This window comes from Heloderma suspectum, chromosome 2 (assembly GCF_057233095.1).
Source record: "Heloderma suspectum isolate Gila_16-S chromosome 2, 16-S_ref, whole genome shotgun sequence".
NCBI classification, from domain to species: Eukaryota; Metazoa; Chordata; class Lepidosauria; order Squamata; family Helodermatidae; genus Heloderma; species Heloderma suspectum.
In genome coordinates, this window is record NC_139459.1 from 73553145 (window position 1) to 73577637 (window position 24493).

Here is a 24493-nt window from a genome sequence, read left to right on the forward strand (position 1 = left end):
CATGGCCAGATTATCATGGGTTATTTAACCCATGATGAGCCTAGGCACATGTAGCTGCCATTTTTAATATGCAGTCCCCAATGAGGGTGATTGGAGATTGTACTGTGTACCGCAAACCCAGCCATTGCTGGTTATTCGAGGGTGAAATAACCTTCACATACCCGATTAGTAGTACGGTTGTGTGAGGTTTGTTTAACTCTCAAATAACCCACAATGGCCAGGTTCACATGACACAGTACAACCCCCGATTGCCCCAAACGGGGGTTACATATTCAAAATGGCAGGCATAATTTTGAATATGCACTTTTCAACACTAAGCATAACTCATAATAGGGTGAATACATTTCAGACCCAAGGAGAGGTTAGCTTTAGAATACTCTACCAAATAAAATGTTAAAAGTTATTCATGGGTACGTTCTGGCAGCTCTGAGAGCAGACTTTAAGCTTGCCATGGGAGAAAACAGCAATAAACTATTCTGTAACAGTCCAGCAAATTTGGCTTAGCCAACAAAGACTATTATGGAGGCTTTGACCACTTATAATCCCATCACTATCACAAAGTCTGGAAGCTGGGATATTTTACCTTTTTATTTTACCTCTTGTGCTTTCAAATCCCACTTTTATGACACCCCAGAGTGTCACTATACAAAAATGGAACTTCATTTCTTTAATTTCCGCTGCCACCATTCAATACTTAATTAAAGTTTATTCCCTTAACACACAATCAGTGATGAGGTTCTGGGCTATAGGCATGGGAAAAACAGACAAGGAAATTGATGTAAAGGTTAAAATATATAAATGTTATTATTAAAGACATAGTTACATATTAAGATTGTCAACTATATGGAATGTTTGATGTTGTAAATATGTGTTATTTGTTACTTACTTTTAAAGGTACTGTTTCTATAAGGAATCAGCTATTTCCTTATCCTAGTTGACTTCTGTATTAAACCCAATTGCCAATTACAATTTTTCTTATGTCCACCCCAGTTAGTTTTCCCACAATGAATCAGAAGCCTACACCTGAGGTTTTTCCTCTGGTCAGGAATTCACTAGAAGCATAAAGAGTTGAACAAAGTATCTCAGCAGTCTCTCACAGGTGAACCCCAGCTTCCTGAGACACACACTCTCTAAGTGGCAGCTCTGCTTCAGCTTTTTGTGAAGTCTTCTTTCTCTTCTGGAACGTGATTACCAGGACACAACAGAAGAAGCAACTCAGTTTCCTCCTTCAAAGCCTTCTTGCGTCCCAAGACCAACTGCCTTCCACTGTCACTCTGACCAGAAGCCTTCCTGGACTCCTGCCTCTGGATTCTTCGGCTCATTGCTAGCTGTCTCAGCTTTAGCCTTGAGTGATTCTGCAGTATGCAGCATCTACAATATGCCTCTGTGTGCCAGTTGCTGGGGAACACGAGGGGGAGGGTACTATTGCTCTCATATTCTGCTTGTGAGCTTTCCATGGGCACCTGGATGGCTACTGTAGGAACAGAATGCTGGATTAGACAGGCCTTTGGTCTCATCCAGCATGGGTCTTAAATTTTTATTCCAGCCACTCTTTTTCTTCAGCCTTTTGCTTAGGCTCTGTCTTCTTCCTCAGGCTCTTATCTGCCTGAACTGACTCTGGACAGTGTTTGGACCGTCCTTTTACAGACTCTCGCCAGAACCTTCTGACCATTTAGCTTTTTCACACAGTTGCCAGTACATTTTACACACAGCTGCCTTTTATCTATGACCCAATGACAGTAAACAGAATATTCATTAATTGGCCTATCACAAGCTGGCCTTTTTATTTTCCTTTCCAATATATAAATTGACAGGATTACATGTGAACCACTATGCACCAGTAAGAGCTTGACTGGCAGTTGGCAGACTCCCACAACAAGCCTCAGCTACAAGTAACTATTAGACTTCAGTTAGAGATAACCATTTCACCTCTCATTGTTAAACCCTTAATAGTCTTAACAATATCACATTTTACAACACACTTTTGACGTAGTGCTAGCATAAGCAACCTCTAGCACTACGCCAACAGCATAAATTGGCACAGTGGGCTTTCCAGGGAAACCCATGAGTCACGTCAGTTTACACTATCGGCATAGTACTAGATGGTGCTTCCACTAGCACTATGTCAACTATATAACTGGAGCGGCAGCTTTGGATATTGTGCTCTGTTTCTTCACATATCTTAAAGTGACTTCCAACAGTGGCAAAATGGGGAAAAAAAGCTGAGTATTTATTCCTTTTGTATCTATAAGTGACTGACTTATGAAACAGGGCAAATACATTCACTGTTGATCACATATAATGGAACAGAAGAACAACATCATTTTAATATTGCTAAGAAAATATTCCTTTGTTCAGCACATTCTGAGGTGATGCACATAGTCTTAAAATAAGATTATACTGGAAAAATGACAAAGCTCAGATTAAGAATTAATACAAGCTTAGGAAAATAAGAAACTGGATAACAGAATCAACAGTATATGTAAATAGTAAGGAAGCCAAGTCAGATGAAAGATTTTGCTACTCAGAGAGCATGGCAACATACTAAAATGATTTTAGTAGATTTTTATATGAGAAAAGCAAATACAGCTTTTGTATTTGTAGGAAAAGCAAATACAACCTTAGGAAAAGATTAATAAATGCTAGGCAAGCAAACAAAATACTTTACTTTTTAAACTATATAATACAATATAAGACAGGACAGAAAGCAGCTGAAAATGGAAGGGAACCTAGAGGCCACCAAGAAAATATTATTGTTGTTGTTGTTGTTGTTATTGCTGATTACATTTCTATAATGCCCAATAGCCGGAGCTCTCTGGGCGGTTTACAAAGATTAAAAACATTAAAAATACAATATACAGGGATTAAAAACCATTTACATAAAAAACACATGAATGGACATTATACACAAAAGAAACATATCTAAAACAACTTCAAACAAACAATCTCAAAAACGAACACCAATAGCCATAAGACATTCCAATTAAACACTTATCATATACTGTTGAATGCCTGGGAGAAGAGAAAGGTCTTAACCTGGCGCCGAAAAGATAAAAACGTTGGCGCCAGGCAGGCCCAATGATCTCGTCGGGGAGATCATTCCATAATTTGGGGGCCACCACTGAAAAGGCCCTCTCCCTTGTCTTCTGAGCTTCCCTTGGTGTAGGTAACCGAAGGAGGGCCTTAGATGTTGAGCGTAGTATAAGGGTAGGTTCATGTCAGAGGTGCTCCGTCATCTATTGTGGTCCCAAGCCATGTAAGGCTTTATAGGTTAAAACCAGCACCTTGAATTGGGCTCGGAAACATACAGGCAGCCAGTGCAAGCGGGCCAGAGTCAGTCTTATATGTTTGGACCTTCTGGTCCCTGTTACCAATCTGGCTGCCGCATTTTGCACAAGCTGCCATTTCTGAACTGTCTTCAAAGGCAGCCCCACGTAGAGTGCATTGTGTCAAGGTGGACACTGAGCCCATAGAATCCCAGAGTAGTTCTGATGCTGAGGAAGTGCAGTCGCTCCTTCGGGAGAGGAGCGCGCTCCTTTTTTCCCAGGACCAACAGCTGACAGAGATTCCTCCCACCCACATTCCTAGTTTAGAAAGCAGTCCAGGGAGTGACTCAGCACAGATAGCAGACTGGGGGGGATGCACGGCGCAGACGCAGAGAGCAGCGCCAAATCATTCGCGCTCAAAGAACGGTTGCGCCCAGAGGATCCAAGGGAAAAGGGGAGGGATTCTCCCTAGTCCTTATATTCAGGGGTCTGCCAGTAATTGCCCTTCAAACGGAGACCAACTGTTCTAACTTAGGGCATAGGGATGCTGCTGCTCAGATCTAGTTGCTACCTGTAGAGCTGTTAAGTTGTAAAAGAAGAATAAAGCTTTGAAAAGAATCCCTTTGTCTGTGTCTGGACTTGGCTACTGGATTAGACTGAGAGCCCTCCAAGGAGCCCTTGACACATTGCAGTAATCTCACTTGGAGATTACCAGCACATAGACAACTGAAGCCAGGTTATCCCTGTCCAGATAGGGGCATAGCTGGGCCACCAACCGAAGTTGGTAGAAGGCACTCCGTTCCACTGAGGCCACCTGAGCCTCACGTGACAAAGATGGCTCAAGGAGAACCCCCAAGCTACGAACCTGCTCCTTCAGGGGGAGTGCAACCCCATCCAGAACAGGTTGAGCACCCTCCATCCAGTCAGAAGAACCACCCACCAACAGCATCTAAGTCTTGTCTAGATTGAGTTTCAGTTTATTAGCCCTCATCCAGTCCATTGTTGCAGCCAGGCACTGATTTAGCACATCCACAGCCTCACCTGAAGAAGATGAAAAGGGGAAATAGAGCTGTGTGTCATCAGCACGCTGATAACGTGTCCCCAAACTCTGGATGACCGCACTCAATGGTTTCATGTAGATGTTAAATAACATGGGGGACAGAACTGACCCTGTGGCACTCCATACTGGAGAGTCCACAGGGCTGAGCAATATTCCCCAAGCACCACCTTCTGGAGCCAACCATCCAAGTAGGAGTGAAACCACTGCAATGCAGTGCCTCCCACTCCCAGCTCAGACCATCATCCCAGAACGTTACCATGGTCAATGGTATCGAAAGCCGCTCAGAGATCAAGGAGAATCAACAAGGTCACACTCCCCCTGTCTCTCTCCCAACATAGGTCATCATACAAGGCGACCAAGGCCGTTTCTGTGCCAAAACCTGGCCTGAACCCCGACTGAAATGGATCTAGATAATCGGCCTCATCCAAGCGTGTCTGGATCTATACCATGAATTTTATGGAAGGATAACAAAATGAAGGTAAGATACTGGTTCTAACCTACTGACAATAGAATGTGGAATTTGCCAAAAATATCACCTAGTTAGTTTATGTAACGTAGCATATATACAGTAGTATGTGGCAAGACAAAAGGGCAAGAAAACCTATAAAGAAAAAGACAAAATTAGGAGGATGCTGGTTAATACAGAAAGTGTACAACACAGTTTTAAAACTCATGTTGCTTATCCAGTGCACCAGTGGCACAGGAGAAAGTAACCTAAAGTATGGAGCCAAAGCAGGACTTTACACTGGTGAGAACTTGCATAGCTTTCATTCTTTAGCTCCAGTCCAAGGATGATACTATGATCTCTGCATGAACAGTGGGGCTTCTAAGCTTCTCCACTATCTCAAAGCAGCTGACACATACCTCAAGACGAATCACTCCTGAAATTTGGGAATGCAGGATTCAAATCCCCAACACAGCAAATAGAACTGGTAATAAGAATAGTAGCAGGGAAACCTCACTATGTGCACACCCACATACACTACTGCATGTAAAAGGATTTGAGATTATGTACAATATCTTCAAGTTACTACCTACTGACATGGTGAGCATTTCTTTGTTCAACTGATCTGGGACATTTTCTCATATAGCAGGACTGGTGTAGGGAGGTGGCATCTATAATTGAGATTCATTGTCCCACAGCTGCTTTAAACATTATTTATTGTTTAAGGAAGTCAGAAGGGACTCAATGTTCTGATTATTTTTCCAGATGATAGAAAAAACATGCATTTTATTTTTAGCACTGCCCTCATCTCAATGCCAGTGGTGAAATATTCAATCCCTACTTAATTTCTCTCTTTTTAAATGTGAAGACGATGTGCTCCCAAAATGTTGAAGCAAGTGGGACAGCACAGCCTCTAGACAGCCGCACTGAAAAACAGAGAAAAATCTCTTAGGGTGCAATCCTGGCTGGGGGATGCTGGGCCTTACCTCTGTCTAAATATGCACAGGATTTCAACCTTAGTTCAGTTTAAAGGTGATGCTGTATTTGCAATCTTTATTTTCCTTTTTTGAAATGGTGGTACAGAAGGAAAGCACTCAGACTAAAAAGTAAAAAATATTTTTCAGTGTTCATAGAAATGGCACAGACAGAAGAGTTCTCTTGCTTATTGCCAGTAATGTTCTTGGCCTTAACCAATAGGTGCACATGACACTTAAGCAACAACAATATGAACTCTACACTATTACAATAGGCAAGCTAGCAGGCTGGAGTCACATTTTCCAGTAATTAGATATTGTATTTTGAAGTGCTGTGAAAATGCAACTTCCACACTAACTGAGAAACATTCTTGAGGGAAGACATCTGGTTCTCCACAACAGAGTAGCAACTGCACATTTACTTATTCAGTGCCTAAAATTTTTGAGGTACTGTGCAAAGTTTAAAGAATACAATCCCTGTCTGCAGGCTTACAATCAAATAGACACAATTCAAAATAAAAAGCGGAAGAGGAGGGAACAGGACAACATGCAAATTCAGACACTAATATTTAATAAAGTTCCATAAATGTTTAACGAACAGGTGCAGTGGCCACTTAGGGAGGTAGTTCTGCAGTAGGAGCCAAATGGCAGTTGTTTCTAGCCAAACCAATGGAGGATGGAGTGGACTATGTTGTCTCACCTCTCCCTCTGTTGCAGCTACATTTATAAACACAAATCAATGACAGCTTGGAATGCTCATGTGTCAGATATACGTTCTTGCTTGCCAAATAACTGCCACACTGCTCAAAACCCTCATTTCTAAACAAAAACAGAAAGCAACTCTAGGATCTATAGCAGGTACACATAACTGCACACATTTGCATACAAGGTTATGAAGTGCCAGTCACTGAAAAGATATGGATTCCTGAAGATTTCAGCCACTTGCATATTCTTTTTTGTACAGCCTACGCCGGGGGCAGGCAACCTGTTACACTCCAGATGTTTTGGACTCCCATATTCCCTGCCCACTGGCCATGATGACTAGGGCTGATGGGAGTTGTGGTCCAAAACATCTGGAGATCACCAGGTTGCCTGCCCCTGGCCTACACCTATTTTGCATGTTCTGAAAGAACTAGTTCCCAATTCAGAGTATGACACTGTGGATTGCTTTGAAGATGGAAAAACAGGACTGCCAAGAAGCCTATCCATTCAGCATGGTGGAGAAGGAAGTGTAGCTCATACTGCATGTTCACATAAGAGAAAAGTTATGAGGAATACAATATAAAAGGCATGCAATATACACTTTAGCTGATTTGTGAGGAAAGGCCCTGGAAACCACTCTGGAGGTAAAAGTTTGGAATCTGGCTAATTTGGAAATGACAATTTACAAACATGTGGCAAAACAGGGTTGATACATAGAACGTTGGGATCCATTCAACAAACAATGTCTTATCATTTTTTTTAGTGAATCCATTTTTCAAAGAAGAATTCTAGAAAAGTCATACTTAAGACAGAGGTTTTAGGGTAATTACTTGTTTTTGTTGTATATGTTATACAATTCTATAGTGGCCAAACACAAATCTGTAAGTGGTCAAACCTGTGTGCTGCAGCTCCATTTTGAAAGCATTTAAATCCATGGGGTTTATATAGAGAAGCCTTTCCCAGCTTGGTGCCCTTCAGATGTTTTGGACAACTCAGCATTCCTGGTCAGTGGCCATGCTGGCTGAGGCTGATGGAAGTTGAAGTCCAAAACATCTGGAGGGCACCAGGTTGGGGAAGGCGGGTATAGAGGTATTTACAGACAGGCTCTCTTTTGTAACCAACTACTGCATTTCACTGTTTACAGAGCTAGCAAGGGTATTCTCAACTAAACATTCTTTTGAAAATTAAAACCATTAAGGCAGATTGGATACAGAGGCACAAGCAACTCAGAGCCAAGTTTTCAAATGCATTTCAAGCTTAGTATTCAATTTTTATGCAAATGCTCCCTGCGTGTTCCAATACGATAGACAATACAATGCCTGGACAAAATTAGTTACTGACCCAAGCAGACACAGCCTGTATAGCGATTGTTCCTTTATTAAAGCATGAATTCTGAGCTGTTCATTTTTTTTTTCAGAGATAGAGTAAAAGAATCCCAATTGCACTTTCAAGAAAAATTCAAGAAAAACAAATTCAAATCAGATGTCAAGCAACATTTTTTCCTAGTGATGGAACAGTCCATTAAGCAGGATTCCAGGAATAAGTCAAATACCATTCTGAAGGAAACAGAGTATTAAAACACACACAATAAGAGACTGATGGGCTGAACAGACTTTATATTCCTATATTCAAGTAATATTTTTATTGGAAACAAAATGCAATGTTTTTATACATGTACAAGAGACAGAACAGAAATATGTATATCACCCTCATCTTCATGCTCCCTACTTTCTTATGTTGTAGGAAGCTTCAGGGGAAATCTTCTCTATGGACAATTTTCTTGGAAGGACACAGTACTGGAGATTTATAGGAATTTCTAATATCAATTTATTTACAAATATACAGGTTGAGCAGGGATTAGAAGGGAATGAAGCAAGAACGACAGATGGTGTTCATTCTTCAACTAGCACATCAGTTGCCCAAACACAACAATAAACCCTTGCACTTATTATTTATTGACAGTCAGAACACAAATTATCATCCCTGAACCCTGACTAGGTGACTTTCTGTTTTCAGTATTTTGGAATAGCCACTAGCCAAAAGATATCAGTATGTCTCCGATATCTCCTTCTCCCAGTATGGGTGTGTATATTTGCATATGTATTTGTTTTAATTTGTTACTTTTTTAACCTTGGAATTGTTTATAGTTTTACATTTTATGCTTCTGTGAGCTGACCTGTATTAAGAGCGGGGCATAAATGTATTAAAATATATACATAACTATCTAATCCTAGAGACACATCAAGATAATATTCCCACTGCAATATTCCATATCGGAAACATATGTTAGTTACAGAAAATATTGGTTATGTTAAAAAAAAACACACCTCTCTTTCACACACAGAAAGAATCATGTGCCTCAAATATATCTCCAGAATTTGAGCTGAAATAATATGCTAAATTGTGTTGACTGCTTTGGAATTTTCTGCTCTCTTAGATTACAGCCTTGGTAGCTGCAACTGAACAAGCACGCACACCCAAATCCAATGATCAGCTGCAGTCACAGTGGTTAGAGCTTCCTCCAAGGGATCTTCCATTCATTTAAGTGGAAGCCAGTTCTGTGTGTAAAACGCGATGCACAAGGAGAAGATCCCCCTTCACTAAAATGAATAGTAAAGTGACATCTGCATGCGTAGAAGTTCCTGTGTGCACTGCTAGCATGAGCTCTAGATCAGGGTTTTAAGGGCAAGACACTAACTTTATAGGAAGAGTCCTGTGTGAACAGAAAGCTTTCCAGCTGTGTTTTAAATGATATAGGTCCAAATAAAGGTATTGTGTTTCTCTGTTCCAAACGATCTACATTAGTAATAATTTTTCAGTCCAGAACATGCCAACGAATTTCTTCCAAATGGGCCAAATTTAATGTTACTCATAAAATAATGAATCAACTTAAAATATACTGCTCCTTTCATAGAATGTCCATAACGGAGCACATTCCTTGGAGATATCACACAGTATAGTTCCCCCCTCTACCGATGATGCCAGTTTTTATCTTGGAACAGCATTTTTCAAAGTAAAGCCATATGTGCTAAGAGAATTAAAGAACTGATACCACCAGAAAAAACATTAGCTCTTAGATAAGAAAAAACATTCCGTATTTCTACAAGACTAACACTACAATCCTATACCTCCTTATCTGGGAGTAAACCAAACTGAAAATGGGATTTACTTCCAAGTAGACATATACAGGATTGCACTGTAAATCCTTAAGATGCTTTAAAAGATGGTTAAAAAGAGAAAAAATATTTGTAAAAATAAAATTAGCGTTGTTTCCATTGTCTTAATATTTTTACTAGGTATTTAACGCATCAACTGTTACTTAGCCTATTCTTAGTAATGATATTTGCAATAACTAGCTTCAGGTACAAACTATGCCTTTGATTCTTTACACTGGAAGGAAGCAGTGAGTTAACGAAGGAGATTTAGCTAATGCTACCTAAGAATGCCCCCTGCCAGTCACTTAGAGAAATACACTAAATGGATGACATCTTGTTCCTAAACAGAAAGATAAATGAAAAGCAAGTGGAATAAATGACATATAAGTGAATGAGGTTAATAACAAAATATTTTGTAGTATGTCTGCCAATAAGACACACACACAAAAGAGCAAGACTTAAAAAAAAATCAATCACATTTTTATCCTGCTTGTCCTCTAAAGAGCTTGGGAAAGCACACAAAATTATTCCATCTTATTCTCACAAAAGTCTTTAGCGGTAGGTTGTGTTGTGGCTGGTGCAAAGTCAACCTTTATGACTGAACAGGGATTCAAACTGAGGCCCAAGTTTGCCATATTCCCATTTATGCCACCTTGTCACAAATAGGTGCATACTATGTGAAGGTGGGTAGGCTAGTAAAATATTTTGGGTTCTGGTGAAGTTTTTCTTGTTGCTATTGGTTCTCATTTGTAAAACAGTTATAATACTACATTACATTAAAGCAATATTTTAACTATATGCATGCCTTGAATAGACAAATGGTAACCCATGATTTTAGTACAAATACATCATTAATGATCTTCTGGGCAGCCATCCAAAATCAATTTGCACTACAGCCTGAAACAAATGTAATCCTCAGTAATAGTCTTGATTTCTGTTGTTGTAATGTGGATCAAAGCTATTTGTATCAGCAGAGTGAGCAATTACAATCAGAGTTAGACCAATGGTAAATAGTAGGTTTTCAAGGTGAAGGAAAGAGGACACAAATGATTGTAAAAGGGACTCCCCAAGACCACTGAGAACATGATTCACAGGTAAGATTAACTTCTCTTTCTCCGATGGTGTTGGGATGGGACATTTCTTTGGATATGTAGAAGAGTAGCACCCCTGAAACAGCTATCCCTACTCAAAACGTAACTACTCCCAGCAAAACAGTCATCCCAAAAAGTAGTATTGGAGGAGGATAAAATATTGATCTTATATATATAGTTCATTTCCAAGACTAACTCAAAGTGCTGGTTTTGAGCTTTGAGCCCTTCATGGTTTGGGATCATCTTTCCCACCATATATCTACACAGACCTGGATATTTTCTTCAGATGCCCTTCCCCTGATGCCTCCACCAGGTAAGGTGCGGCAGATGGCTCTAGATGAAAGGGCCATTTTAGTAGTGGCACATCTACATGGAGGCTCGTCTCTTTTTTCCTGTCATCTTTTAAACGTTTTAGCCTGTTAAATCTGTTTTAGTCCACTTTTTATTCTCCACTTTGAGCTTTATGATGGACTGTATTTTATTATGATAGTAACTGAATTATAACTTGTTTCATGTTATAAGTCACCCTACGAACTTTTTTTTGTAATAGGGTTGTAATAGGAAGGCCTATAAATGCCATGAATAAAATACAAATAAAACAAATATGTAAATGTGTGCACAAATGCCTAGATGACTACCATACATACTTCTTCCACAGGAAGAACAACCCTGTAAACTAAAGAGGCAGCCACCATGTTTAGGCAGCAAGAAATGATCCCTTGAGGAGGATCCTTACCCTTAGCCTGATATGCCTCTTTAATGCAGACTCTGGGCCACCTAGAAATTGTAGAGGCAGCGTTGCCTCATTCACTCACCTGCATGAACCTCTGTGTATACACATGCAACAATGAACCAGAGGGGGTGAGCGCATAACGTATTTATGTACTATGCTCTTAACTAAGTGTGGAAAAGCTACTTCTTGCACTCTTACTCATTTGAATTTAATACATTTTTACAAGCGAGCTATTGCACTAGTCAAATTTGAATATATTATAGAAGCACAACTAAATGCCTTATGGAACCAAGTCCTTTTAGAATACCAATCCTCAGTTACAAAGCAAATGCTGGGTACTGATTATTTGCAAAAAAATACAAGTGTAATGATGTGATGTTCTCTAAGATGAAAACGGCTGTCTGGAAATCTCTCTATGAGTTATGACTCAAAGTATTAATCACCATCAAGCTGAGGGAGGGGGGGAATCCCAACACTTAAAACATATTTACAATAAATTTTGAAAGTGTACTCACAGTATTAGCAAGTTCCAGGTAACTTCCTCCAACTGAATTGCTAAGATTGGAGGCTTGTGTAAGCAGTCTCTGTAATGCAACTTGTTGATTCATGGCATTGCCTCCATATTCAAAAAGCTTTTGTAGAGTTGAACGACTATGCAAGTCAGGACTCTGAAGGTCTCTAGCTCCAGAATCATATTCCCAACTTTCTCTAGCTCCGGAGAGGGCACCTGGAATACAAAAAAAAACCACCATGCTTGACTATAATGAAGCATTAAATAATCCAATTCCACATGTCTTCTCTCCTTTGGCAATCACAAGACTCAAACCTTGAGATGACTCCTTCATAATACCATCGTCTTCCTTCAGACTTTTCTACAAAACCAACCTTTTTCAAACCCTTGGTACAAAATCCTATTCTTCATCCCCTACAGAAACTGAGCCCCAGTACATGAAACTGTTCAGAATGCATATCCTTTCTCTGCTTACCATCCTCCTTCTCTAGGTTGAATTTTAGATTCTAAGCTCTTTGGAGAAAGCACCTGCCTTCTTGCTGTTAATCTGTAAAGTGCCATGCACACTGAGTGCTATATAAATAATAATTTCCCCCTTCGCTCATGAAATCACTCCAGCAGCAATGAATATTTAGACCCAAAGAGTTCCAGTGCTTTTTCCGCTTGACTTTACTCATAAAGAACAGTTGTATGCATCTCCCACACTGCACCCTACAAACCTTCTTCCTCTTCTTTAGTCTTTGTACAACAAATATAGTTACATGTTACTCTTCAGACCAGACTGCTTTGCTCTTTTATGGCTTGCACCAATTGCAAGTCCTGTTTTTTATCTGGCTTATTTGGACTATGGAGCCTGAAAACGACCCAGTGAGCTCCAGATATATACCTGGCAGTGTGCATGGAAGCCTAGTTCCAATCTAGCATTTTCCTTGGTGGAACAGGTATGGTCTAGCAGTTTTAACAGCGAAGAAAAGTAACAGACATCCTAAACAAATTACAGGAGATTCCACAAATTTTTTTTGAGTGTATTTCAAAATAATTGTACTTCTCCTCTAGCCTAAAATCACTTAGCATGCATTAATTATGTCTTGACAACTTTGACCACCTCCTTATACTCAGGGTGGTTAGCAAGTCAATTACTGGGCCCCAAAACAACTGTATTGTTATTGTGAAACTTCTACATCTAACAGAAGAGAACAGACTCTGTGAACAGTGTGCTTATTAGATTAAATGTAAGAATAAGTAGGCCATAAACTTTTGAAGCAGCAGCAGAGCAACTGTTTTATTGAACAGTTCACATTACTTATGTGCAGATATCAATAAAGCTTTACTGAATTCAACACTCAATATCACAATATTTATTACATATCTGTCCCTCAATAGCTGAAGCTCTCTGGTTGGTTCACAAAACAAAACTTAAAGCTATAAAATACAAAAACCTAATATAAAAACATAAAAAGTTTAGAACAGAATAAAACCAAACTAAAAGCCATCAGCCAAAATGCAACGAACTAAAAACACAATAACAAGGATGTGTGTGTTTATTTCATTCTAATATTACACTAAATGTGGCGAAAAGTAGCTTAAACCTATGATGCCTGTTAAGCCAGTCTTATTTTCAGAATTCTAGCAAGTATCTCTGCAAATTCAATTTTTTCATTTTTCAAAGTACTTTGGCACTTACCCGTGTAAGAGAGGAATGTCCCTCTAACATTGGATGGGGACAAATAAACTGAAGTTTAATTCAGATAAGATGGAGGTGCTGTAAGTTGTTGATTCATCTAGATCATGGTGTTCAACCTGTTTCTGTGGGGCTGCACTCCCCCTAAAATATCTGGTTCATAGTTTAGAGGTGCTGTTTGATCCCACCTTATCGATTGCATCATTGCAAGTCCAAGTAGCCTCAGTGGTATGACGCACTTTTTACCAGCTTAAGCTTGTGAGTCAGCTGTAACCTCCACTGCACAGAGATAGCGACTGGGTTCACACAGTCGCCCTCCAACAGGCCATGGGTTATTTGAGGATTGTTTTCCCCTCAAACAACCCCTGCTTCCCGGGTTTGGACAAGACAACAAACCATGGCAACCCCCCACTGGAGGATGAATACTCAAAATGGCCACTAGCACGCACCACAACCTACAATGGCTTGAATAAACCACAGTGGGCTGTGGTGGCCATTTGAACCAACCCAGCCTGGCCACTATTGTCCATGCACTGGTAACATCTCACTTAGATTACTGCAATGCACTGCACATAGGGCTGCCTTTGGAGACTCAGAAATTAGTTAGTGTGAATACAGAAGTACATTTATGGAACACATCTGCCCAGTTCTCAAATAGTTATGCTGGCTTCTGGTCTGTTTTCAAGCACAATTCAAACTGCTGGTTTTGACCCTAAATGGCTTGGAATCAGGGTACCTGCCTGAGAGTTAACATTGGCTGCTGATGTCCTGCCCTGGGTCCCTCCACTGTCCAAAGCGAGGTGGATGGTGACTGGAGACAGGATCTTTATACTTGTGTCACTCCACTGCTGCAATTCCCTACCTAGGGAATTTTGCCTGGTACTGTTCGTATTTGGTTTTTAGAACCACCACCTTTTTATCTGCCAAAGCCTTTTAGGTATTTTGCTGTGTAGATCTGATTTTATGCTTGTATTTTATTCTATGCTGCTCTGTTGTGATTTGCTTTATTATAACTTTACTGTTATTTTGTTGTTTTGATTTGTAAGCTGCTCTGAGTGCTTTGGCCGAAGAAGGGCTGACAAGCATTCTAAAAACAAACAAAAACAAATATTAAGCTACCAAAACTCCTTAAAGTAAAGTTAGGACACAGATATAAGCATTAATAATCTCCAGAAACCAATGATTGCACATGTGTTTTTAAATGTGATATAGATGGGAAACAACTATGTAGAGTCTTGTTTTGTTTGTTTTTTAGATTTCAGGCTGCATCTTGTGTGCTAATAACTGCCCATAATACCCACTTAATCACAAAAATATCAGAACAGTCAGAGAACAGCTGCAGTGCACTGAGCCAAGGCAGGAGTTAAAGGCCAAAATCTTTATTGAACTTCACACACAATGGTTATTTTGCCTCATATAACGTTAATTGCTCTCAACTACAGCTGCCCTAATACGTCACTGAAATGCAATTTATTCAAAGCGAACTACCTAATGACTGTTGAGAAAGAAACCAAATGAACAGCATGGTGAAGAATGCACCATGATCTTATCATTTCTTTGAGATACTCATATACAGGATAAGTTGAAGGAAACCGTGTATCATGAATCAAGACGAAATCCTGGCTCTGTAATTCCACTGAAGTCAGTGGAACTTGAATATTTAGCCATGCGTTTTGAAATAAATGTAAAGTGGCACCTCTCAGCAAATGTCACATCTCTTGTCTCACAGCACTTCCCTGTGGCAAGTGCAAGACTACAAGGCCCCCACCCTTAAGAAACAAGAAGCAGGAGCACGGAGATGGTGTAATGGAGACAATACATCCAAAAGATAAGCTCTAAACATTATGTCCAGGCGAGAGGTACATACTATGTGGCTCTGCTTTTAGAGGCATGCCTTTGGCAAGTGTAACATGTACACAAGCTTTTAGTTATGACTTCCACTGGATTTAGCCACACTGACTGCAATGTAGGTTAATTTCACCCTGTTCACTGTTTTGGGCTAATTTACATAATTAGAAAAGGGAAGGCATTTTGAGTTAATACTGACCCTCCTTCCGGTTGTATTGTTATATTGTGGTTTTAATGTTCTGTATATTTTAAATTGTTTTGTTGTGTGTTGCTTGGATTTAATTTTTGTGAACCGCCCAGAGAGCTTCGGCTATTGGGCGGTATAGAAATGAAATAAATAAATAAATAAATAAATAAAATCTCCAACTGTGTAGTAGCACTACCTATTTAAAAACTCCTGATCAGTTCCAAGAGTGCAGTCTCCAGTCCTTCCTTTTTGTTTTGATGAAGACAGAAGATAACTGAAGCATTCACCACACCTGCTGCTCACTTAGCTCTGGAATTCTGACAGTAAAGAACTGCAATTGTCCTTCACACAGAGATTTAAAACATGCACAAGGGGCTGGGGGGGACTGCACCACTGGCAGCACCCCTGTAACATACATGCATTCAGAGCAATGTCTGCAAATGGCTGCCTATCTACATAGGTACTCCATGTGATCTGGATATCTGCACAGTCCCTCTGTGTCCCTTTTCCACACCAACACATGAAGGTACCTGTCTTCCTTGATAAGGAACCGATACCTCCTACTTTGCAATGTGGAAATGTTCTTGCACAATTGGAATAAAAACTAAATAAAATGTAAAACAGTCTACTGGAAAACTGTTCTACTCCTCCATCTTATCTTTTGGCAATATCTGTAAGCCTGCAGAGTGGGCAATATTTGCTAGAAATACATTGCATGATGATAACCATTAGTTCAGATACTGAAGCTGAAGCTCAATTATTTTGGCCACCTAATGCAAAGAGAAAACTCTCTGGAAAAGACCCTGATGCTGGGAAAGATTGAAGGCAAAAAGAGAAGTGGACGGCAGAGGATGAAATGGCTAGATAGCATCACCGATGCAATGAATATGAACTTGAGCACACTCCAGGAGAGAGCGGAAGACAGGAAGGCCTGGCGTGCTATGGTCCATGGGGTCACAAAGAGTCGGACACGACTTAACGACTGAACAACAACAAACCATTAGTTACTTGTTCACCAACACATTGTTCCCATATCCTCCCTCACAGTGGACCTAAGAATATAAGAAGAACTATGCTGAATCAGACCAAGGGTCCATCTAATCCAGCATTCTGTTTACACAGTGGCCAACCAGCTGCCCACGGGAAACCCACAAGCAGGACTAGAAACTAGAATTTCAGTCCAAATTAAGAGAGAATATTTATTAGAGAGAGTATCAGAAAAGGCAAGAAGGGAAGCAAGGATACTTAGGAGAAAACAAAATATAATTACGAATCTAGATAGCTGAACTCTTGGAAGAAACTTTTCGCATGCAGCAGTCACTGGAATGGACAGCATGACCTCATCCTGGCCTGGGTTCCAGTGTCAGCATGTTGAGTTGACAGGGAATCCCAGTGACAAAGAAACAAGAAAAATCCCTTGTACATTTAAGAGCATAAGAAGAGCCATGCTGGATCAGACCAAGGGTCAATCTAGTCCAGCATTCTGTTCACACAGTGGCCAACCAGCTGTCGACTAGGAACCCACAAGCAGGGCATGAGCACAACAGCACCCTCCCACCCATGTTTCCCAGCAACTGGTGTACATAGTGGATGCACCCAATCTTGTCTGATCTTGGAAGCTAAGCAGGGTCAGCCCTGGTTAGTCCTTAGATGGGAGACCGCCTGGGAATCAGGCTTCCTGCATTGAGCAGGGGGTTGGACTCGATGGTCTTGTAGGCCCCTTCCAACCCTATGATTCTATGATACATGGCTCACTGCCTCTGGTACTGGCATTTTGGCTGGAAGTGGTGTTGATCAACAGCCCCTATGGAATTAGCCAATGGGCATCAACAACTCACTTAGGCAGGAAGTGCTGGTTCTCAATTTGCTAGCTGAAAAATGATGCTAGCAAGATGTTTTTTCAAGACGGATGCATTGCCCAGCTCTGCCAGATGGGTTGTTTTCCAACAGGCTTTCCTGGTGGTCAATTCAAAAGCCTGGGAAAGATGTGACAGGATGGTGGACACTGAACGGAGATCTCTGCCTCAGCCAGCAGAGGAAAAGCTAAAATGACAGCTTTGCAAGGTTGCAGAGCATCATGACAGCAGTGCAGAAATGTAATCAATCAATCAATCAATCAATCAAATGTGCGCTTGTTCTGACATGTAGCGTTGATGGTATGCTTCAGAGGGTGCTCTCTCTTGTTCATATTGCTGTAGGATATAGGGAAGTAAGACTCAAGGTTCAAGACTACCAGCTTGAATTATGCTCCTTAGGAACAAGAAACGTGTGCAGACCTTGTTCCCTGATGTTATGTACACCAAATAACCCAGTCCCTGTCAGGAGGCAGGGTTCTAGTGTCTACATAAACCACACATTAAGAATGTGATACAGCTGTAACAAATCAGATCATTGCCCAATGAAGTACTATAAAGGAAGATACCCAGTTTCCCGCTGTGATTAAAACAAAACAACCCCGCCCCCCCCGCCTTCAGATGAAAGCAAGACTTTCCACAAAGCAACCGGTTTAACGGTTCTGCAGGTCACTTTCACATATGTGAAGAGCAACAAGACAGATAGATTTACAGCTTGAACCCTACAGATTTAATTACACTCCTTTTCTCCAACCCAACCATTACTTTTAATGGCCAGTTTACAGCTTTTAAAGTGAACAAATGCTAGGATTCTTGCTTTTATAGAATTCTGTGACTGACAAAACTGCCTACGAATTTATTCTACAAGTCCTGAAAGATCAGAGAGACAATATTTCAACTTAACTAAACTCCACTTAATATAAACATTCCTTATATTATAAAAGCCAAATTTATTTCAACATCTAAGAAATGTGTTAAATGATTCATTTACAAACATTTTTGAGGTCAACCAATTTTTATTCTTATCCTAAAAAGTACTGAATGTTTTCAATATTCATGTGTTATGTATTTGGTTTGATATTTTAAGAAAATTGCCAGCAAAGCTACAATATGGCATATATATTTCAGGATATTAACAAATATTGATTTGCTTTCTATTTAATTAAGACTGATTTACACAATTTTTCATACCTGAGATAATTTAATGATAACTGTGTGCATAACAGATGCAGAGAACATAGTTTTACAAATGTACTATGAATCAACAGATATATATATATACACAAGAAAATATGGGATGTAAATACTGACTTGTGCAATTGTTCACCACAGGTCTATTGTCTTAACACTGTGCTAAAAGAAGTTAAATTATTTTATCTTGCACTAAAATCAACACTGTTACCATGTTTACCACAAGCTAAATAGAAGCTGAAAAGTGTACTTCAAGGGGGCGGGGGGTGAGGAGATTGACAAAGTTTTGAACCAGGGCACCATTATACATTCTGGCCATTCAAATTTCCAAATTAAATGGCACAACCCAAACATCAATTGCCTTAATTTCAATGGACAGGCATTAAGAATATGCTTAATTCTCTCACTCAGAAGACTTCTCTGACTCTGGCCAGATCATGTCCAAACAAACGTTATAGGTAAGTCAGAATGTCTGTACACAAGGAGAAAAAGAAAGGGTCAATTCCAGATTAGCACTTTACCTAAACTATACAGGGGAACGCTTGTGAAAAATGTTATACCAAAATTGAAAATCCACATAGACGAGTAGAACCTAGTTTCTTGCTCAGATATCCTTTCTGCAAAATCCATGTGTGCTATATGGTCTGTGAAGGGTTAAAACGAGATTAGCTGTAGCCACTCCACCTCCCATAATTCAGAGGGTGGGATTTATATTCTGTGTTCTCCTTCCCTCAGTCAGTCCTGTGTTTATGAGCCTCAAGGCCAGTTATATTTGTTACCCTTAATAAAGCTGTTCAACTGTTCTCCAGAAGTCTGCTGTGGTGAATGGCCAACAGAGAGGTGTACAATCACATGAGTAATTGCACAGGGGACCCATATAAGAATATTACACCATGTGGAGTTTGCATTCCAAGATAATGTGTTTCAGTAATCCTCTACTGTTATTTTTTCTATGGAGGAAAAAAAGCATTGTGTGATTGTAAAAAAAAGCATTGTAGTGAGAGCAGTACATCTTCAGAATACCAAGCATTAGATACTTTTTAAAAGCTACCCTATTCTATAGAGTCCAGATTTACATAAAAACACTCTTTCATAGTGTCCCCACCCACCCACAATCAGCTATCCTCTGCAAAAGATTTTCAGAAATGACAGTCTTCTTGGTTTCAGTAGGTGGCACCATAATGCTATTTTGCCAGTTAATACCCTAATAAAAGTTAACAGAAAAGTTTATTTATAACCTAACATACAATTCAGGAATGCTTGTGGCTTTTGTTTTTTCCTTCATTATTCAATGCACATCAACATCCACAGAGCTCCCAGTAGGGCAGCAAAATACTTACCTACCTTTCTGAATTAGATTTTACCAATAAAACATACTGTTATCGATAATATACATATATACTTAGGGGCTATGATTTTGGCATACAGTATGTTTTTAAGATCAGATTTACTCTACTAATGAAGGAATTTATTATGAGATTGTAAAACATCACACCCATTTATTTTAATATGCACTTCTATCATATTTTCTTAAGTCATATTTTACCCATATTAAGCTTTTTTAAAGGCGACAAGGAAAAAAATACATCAAGACTGCAGTCTTGTGGATTGCTCTGTTGATAAACAGAGGTCTCCAAGATCGGAGCCCTCTGTCTATCCAGAACCCTGCCAGCAAGAGCTAGGCAGGACAGGAGGAGAACAGAGGCTTTTATAGCCTGCCATTCCTCCAATTTTGTTGTTTTGAGCTTGACGGGCCTCTCGGCCCATCCAGCTTCCCTATCTTAAAAGGGTGAGGATGGGTGACCAAGAGGCTTCTGGGTTTTGTGGATCTATGCCTCTCCTTCCACTTCCCAGCCCACCAGCATGTGTCCTTTTCATCCTCTCCAACATCTTTCGAGGTTGCTGTTGGGATCTCAGAAAATGGAGCCCCTGCGGAGATTTCTAAAGCACTTGGTAGGGGTGGGAAGGGGGAAGATACATGATCAGATCTCCTCTTTCACACTCATAGTTCTGTCTACAAGCCCAGAAGAGATCTGCAACATCCCATGGTGCCCCAGACACTGTCTAGGGGCCATAGGATTGCTCTGTAAAAGACCATCCCAAACAGCTATATAGGAGCTGTTTAAAATTCTGTGACCTACTTTGAAATCCCATAGGCCACACATCCACTCATTATTAACATTAAATCACATAAGTTGCAATCACCAGCAAGGCCAACATCTTTTCCTATAATAATGCTCTGCCATCTCAGAAACGTTCCTGTTCTTCTTGTGGACAGGAAAACAGTCCTACCTCCACAGACTGAATAGGAAAAGCTAAAAGGCTCTCCTTGGTGGGATGGACCTCCCACCAATCTCCAGGATGGCTAAGCAACATAACAGAGATAAAAATTCTTAACAAACAAGAAAGAAAGAAAGAAAGAAAGAAAGAAAGAAAGAGAACACTGAAACAATTAAATGGACAGAAATTAAAACTATAGTAACCAACAAACCAGTCCAGTGTCTACAAGACAACAGAATATATAGGGGCCTAGACAATCCAAAACAAAGCAGGAAATAGCAAAATTTGTCTGAAAGGGATGTATGTAAGATGATTTTAATCAATAAGAAAAAGGGTCTATTTAAATAACTGATTTAAATCAAGTTTCCCATTGAAACTTCTTTATATATTCCTTAAACCATAGTGCAAATCTGTCCACTCAACTATGTTAATTTAAAACTAACTAGAGTATTACTGATGCTATTTCATTCTTATAACCAGGTCTTGTATCTTTTTGTCACACTGTATACATTTTGCAAGTTTTCATTTTTTAAGCTATGGAGGTTAAATATTGAAGGTATTTCCATATTGACCGGGTTCACACATAACAACAACCCATTGGTTTAAAAACCGATGGGGTGCTGTGTATGAGCAGGGGTGAACAGGCATGCGGCCTGTGGCACATCCGCCACTTCTGCTTTTACTGTACAACCCACAATCGGCTCCTTCCTAGGTTGCGGAGCATGACATCCAACCCTGGACTGACGAGGTGTTTAGGGGCTAAACAACCCAGGAGGTAACATACAATTTGTTTCTGGGTGAACCACTGAGTTGTTTAACCCCTAAATAACCCATCAATTTGGATTCGGACATCACATTCTACAGTTTATGAAGGAGCTGGTTGTGGTCTGTGGGGTAACAGTGGAAGAGGCAGGCACACTGCAGGCAGCATGTCTGCTAGTGTACGATAACCCATTGGTTTTTTAACTGATGGGTTGTCATTATGGGAGAACAGGCCCATAGGGTGTTTCTTACGACCAGAAGCCATAACATTTGTGAGGTTATTCAGGTCTACTTTAAAAGTCATACTTTTTGGATCAGATGTCAAAATAGCTAGATAGGCACTGGTGAAGTCTATCCTTCATCCTTTCAAAGGAACTAGAAGGGGTAGAAACTATACCATAATAGTGGCCATATGTGCATAATCTTTACTTCTGGACAACAGAGTCATAATGAAACCACACTTACCCAAGCTGTTATCACTGCCTGTTGGCCATGAAGCTATTCTATCCCTTAATGTTTTCTTTTTACAAGAGTCATCTGATTTCACTGAAAGTTCCACTTCTTCCTTCCTGATTTCTCGCATGAGCTGCATACGACATCGTGTAAAATCCTGAAAGGAGATTTTCCCATTTTCATCTGCACCAAGCTGATGCATTATCTCAGCCACGGACGCTTCCATGTTCAGCTGGCGACACACCATTAGCAAGTCGTTCCTAAAGATTAAAAACAAAACAGGAGAGTAGGGAAAAAAGATGGCCAAAACAACTGTAATTTAGCTCAAATGCAAACGTCCCTGTATAAGATAAATAGCCAATACTATTCAAAAGACAGTTTAAGTCCAATGAAGCAACTGCATTTTTTTTCCATTTCAGCAAAAGTTCTTGGCACAACCACATACAACAAACCCTCAAGAGCATGCATGCCCAGACTTTATTTTTACCAGCAAGTTTTTGACTCTTATTCAGACATGGAGAAACAAAAGCACCATAGAATTCATAAGTGAGGGAGAAGAAAAAGGGCAGGGAAGATAAATACGATGGTATGTATTTTTAATAACCTACTAGGTGCAAATGCAACAGAAGTAACATGTCTGAAGGCAAAAGGAAAGGCTTGAGGATATGAATCTCCCATTCCCCCTAACAGCTCTTCATGCTGCATGAGAGTATATGCAAGGGAAGGAGTGGAAAACAGGGATCTACAAAACCTCTGGGAACCCTCCAAAGGTAAATTATACCCAAAATAAGGTTGTTCTTTTTATTTCACTTAAGAGGTAGAGAACACTTGAAGTAGGGAGAGAGAGAGAGTGTGTGTGTGTATATACACACATACACGTGCTATAAAGGCGCACACATGCACACCACCCACCCAAGGAAAGCAAAAGAAAAAAGAAACTTCATACAATTGGCTTTGAGGCTGTGCCCATTTAACTTCAAACCCAGTTAGGAATCTCAGCTGTTCTAAAAGAATTATGAAGGTTTCTCAGGAAAATTAACACTCTGAGCTCAAGAATGTACACAGCAGGCACAGTGAGCACAACCCAGCCATGTTAATCACTTTTTAATCCATTTCAATGGATGAAGTATTGGGTTAAATCTTTCCCACTGAAATCAATGGAACTTGAAAGTGTTTTATTTTAAGTGAATTATGTCAAATACTTCTTCTATGTCGATATTACTCTCCCTTGTGCTATGTTTTCTCATATTTTTATCACCTGGACCCACCACCATGCATCATTAACTTTTAAACCTATAACTCATTTTAAAGTTAAAGTTTTTAAGAAGTTATAAAATTATAAAACTTTAGTGTTGTTGTACTAAATCTCATATGTTTGGGAACAAAGTATGAATATTATTCCACAATAGTAAAAAACTGCAGTGCTGGCCAAGTAAATCAATAACAGTTTTAAGCAGCCATGTGAAGATCAGGTTTTAGCTTTGAGGTGATGTTAGATCTAACAATCACTGGTGGCCAAAGTGGCTTCTGTGGCATCTTTCAACAGCGATGGCTTGTGTATAACACTCTCCCCGAGAAGGCTAATTTGCCACCAACCCTGCCATCTTTTCAGTGCTATTTGTCCAGGCCTTTTAGTATGATCTTTTAGGTCTTGTTTTAGCAATGTGTCTGTTTTATTTTCAAAGCCCTGTCTTTAGGTTAAATTATAACATAATAAAACAAAAGGCTTACAGAGCCTTCTTAGTGATGAGAAGTTTAAAACTCAGATGTTTGCTGAACTATCAGAGTATTTTAATATTAATGAGGGTATGGCGGGTTCATTTGCCATTGAGTGGGAAGCCAGTGAAGCTTTTATAAGGGGCCAAATTATTTCTTATGCTACTTATCAAAAGAAACTTTAAAAAACTCAACAGAGGTTTTTAAACAAGAAGCTGAAATCTCTAATGACTGAAGTTTGCCACTTGCCCTACAGCACAACTCTATCAAGACCTACAGAATATTAAGCATGAGCTGGATAATATTCTTTCACAGGAGGCAGAATTTGCTCTGACCTGTCTACGACAGAAATACTGGGAAAATGGTGAATGGCCTAGTAAGATCCTTGCACATCGTCTTAAACAGCATCAACATCAAAATGTCATTTCAGCTATTAAAGATGAAAGTGGCAAAGTATATACTTCTCCTACAGACATAAGCTCACACTTTTTAAAGTTTTATTCTGATCTTTACAGTACTGGTAATAAGATACCAGAGCAAGATATGGAAGCTTTTTTTTTTCTCAGATTAATCTTCCATGTTTAG

At 39.8% G+C, this 24493-nt stretch overlaps 1 protein-coding gene across 4 annotated transcripts in view; it reads right to left on the reverse strand.

Moving 5' to 3' along the window:
- Positions 1-24493, reverse strand: part of MCC (MCC regulator of Wnt signaling pathway) — a 320734-nt gene that overhangs the window by 244363 nt on the left and 51878 nt on the right. For all 4 annotated transcript variants that reach the window (XM_084833886.1, XM_084833884.1, XM_084833883.1 and 1 more), the window contains 2 exons: positions 22205-22452; positions 11942-12153 (listed from right to left, as the gene is read on the reverse strand). In XM_084833886.1, the coding sequence (XP_084690012.1) occupies positions 11942-12153; positions 22205-22439 (447 nt within the window). In that variant the 5' untranslated portion in view covers positions 22440-22452. The remainder of the gene's footprint in view (positions 1-11941; positions 12154-22204; positions 22453-24493) is intronic.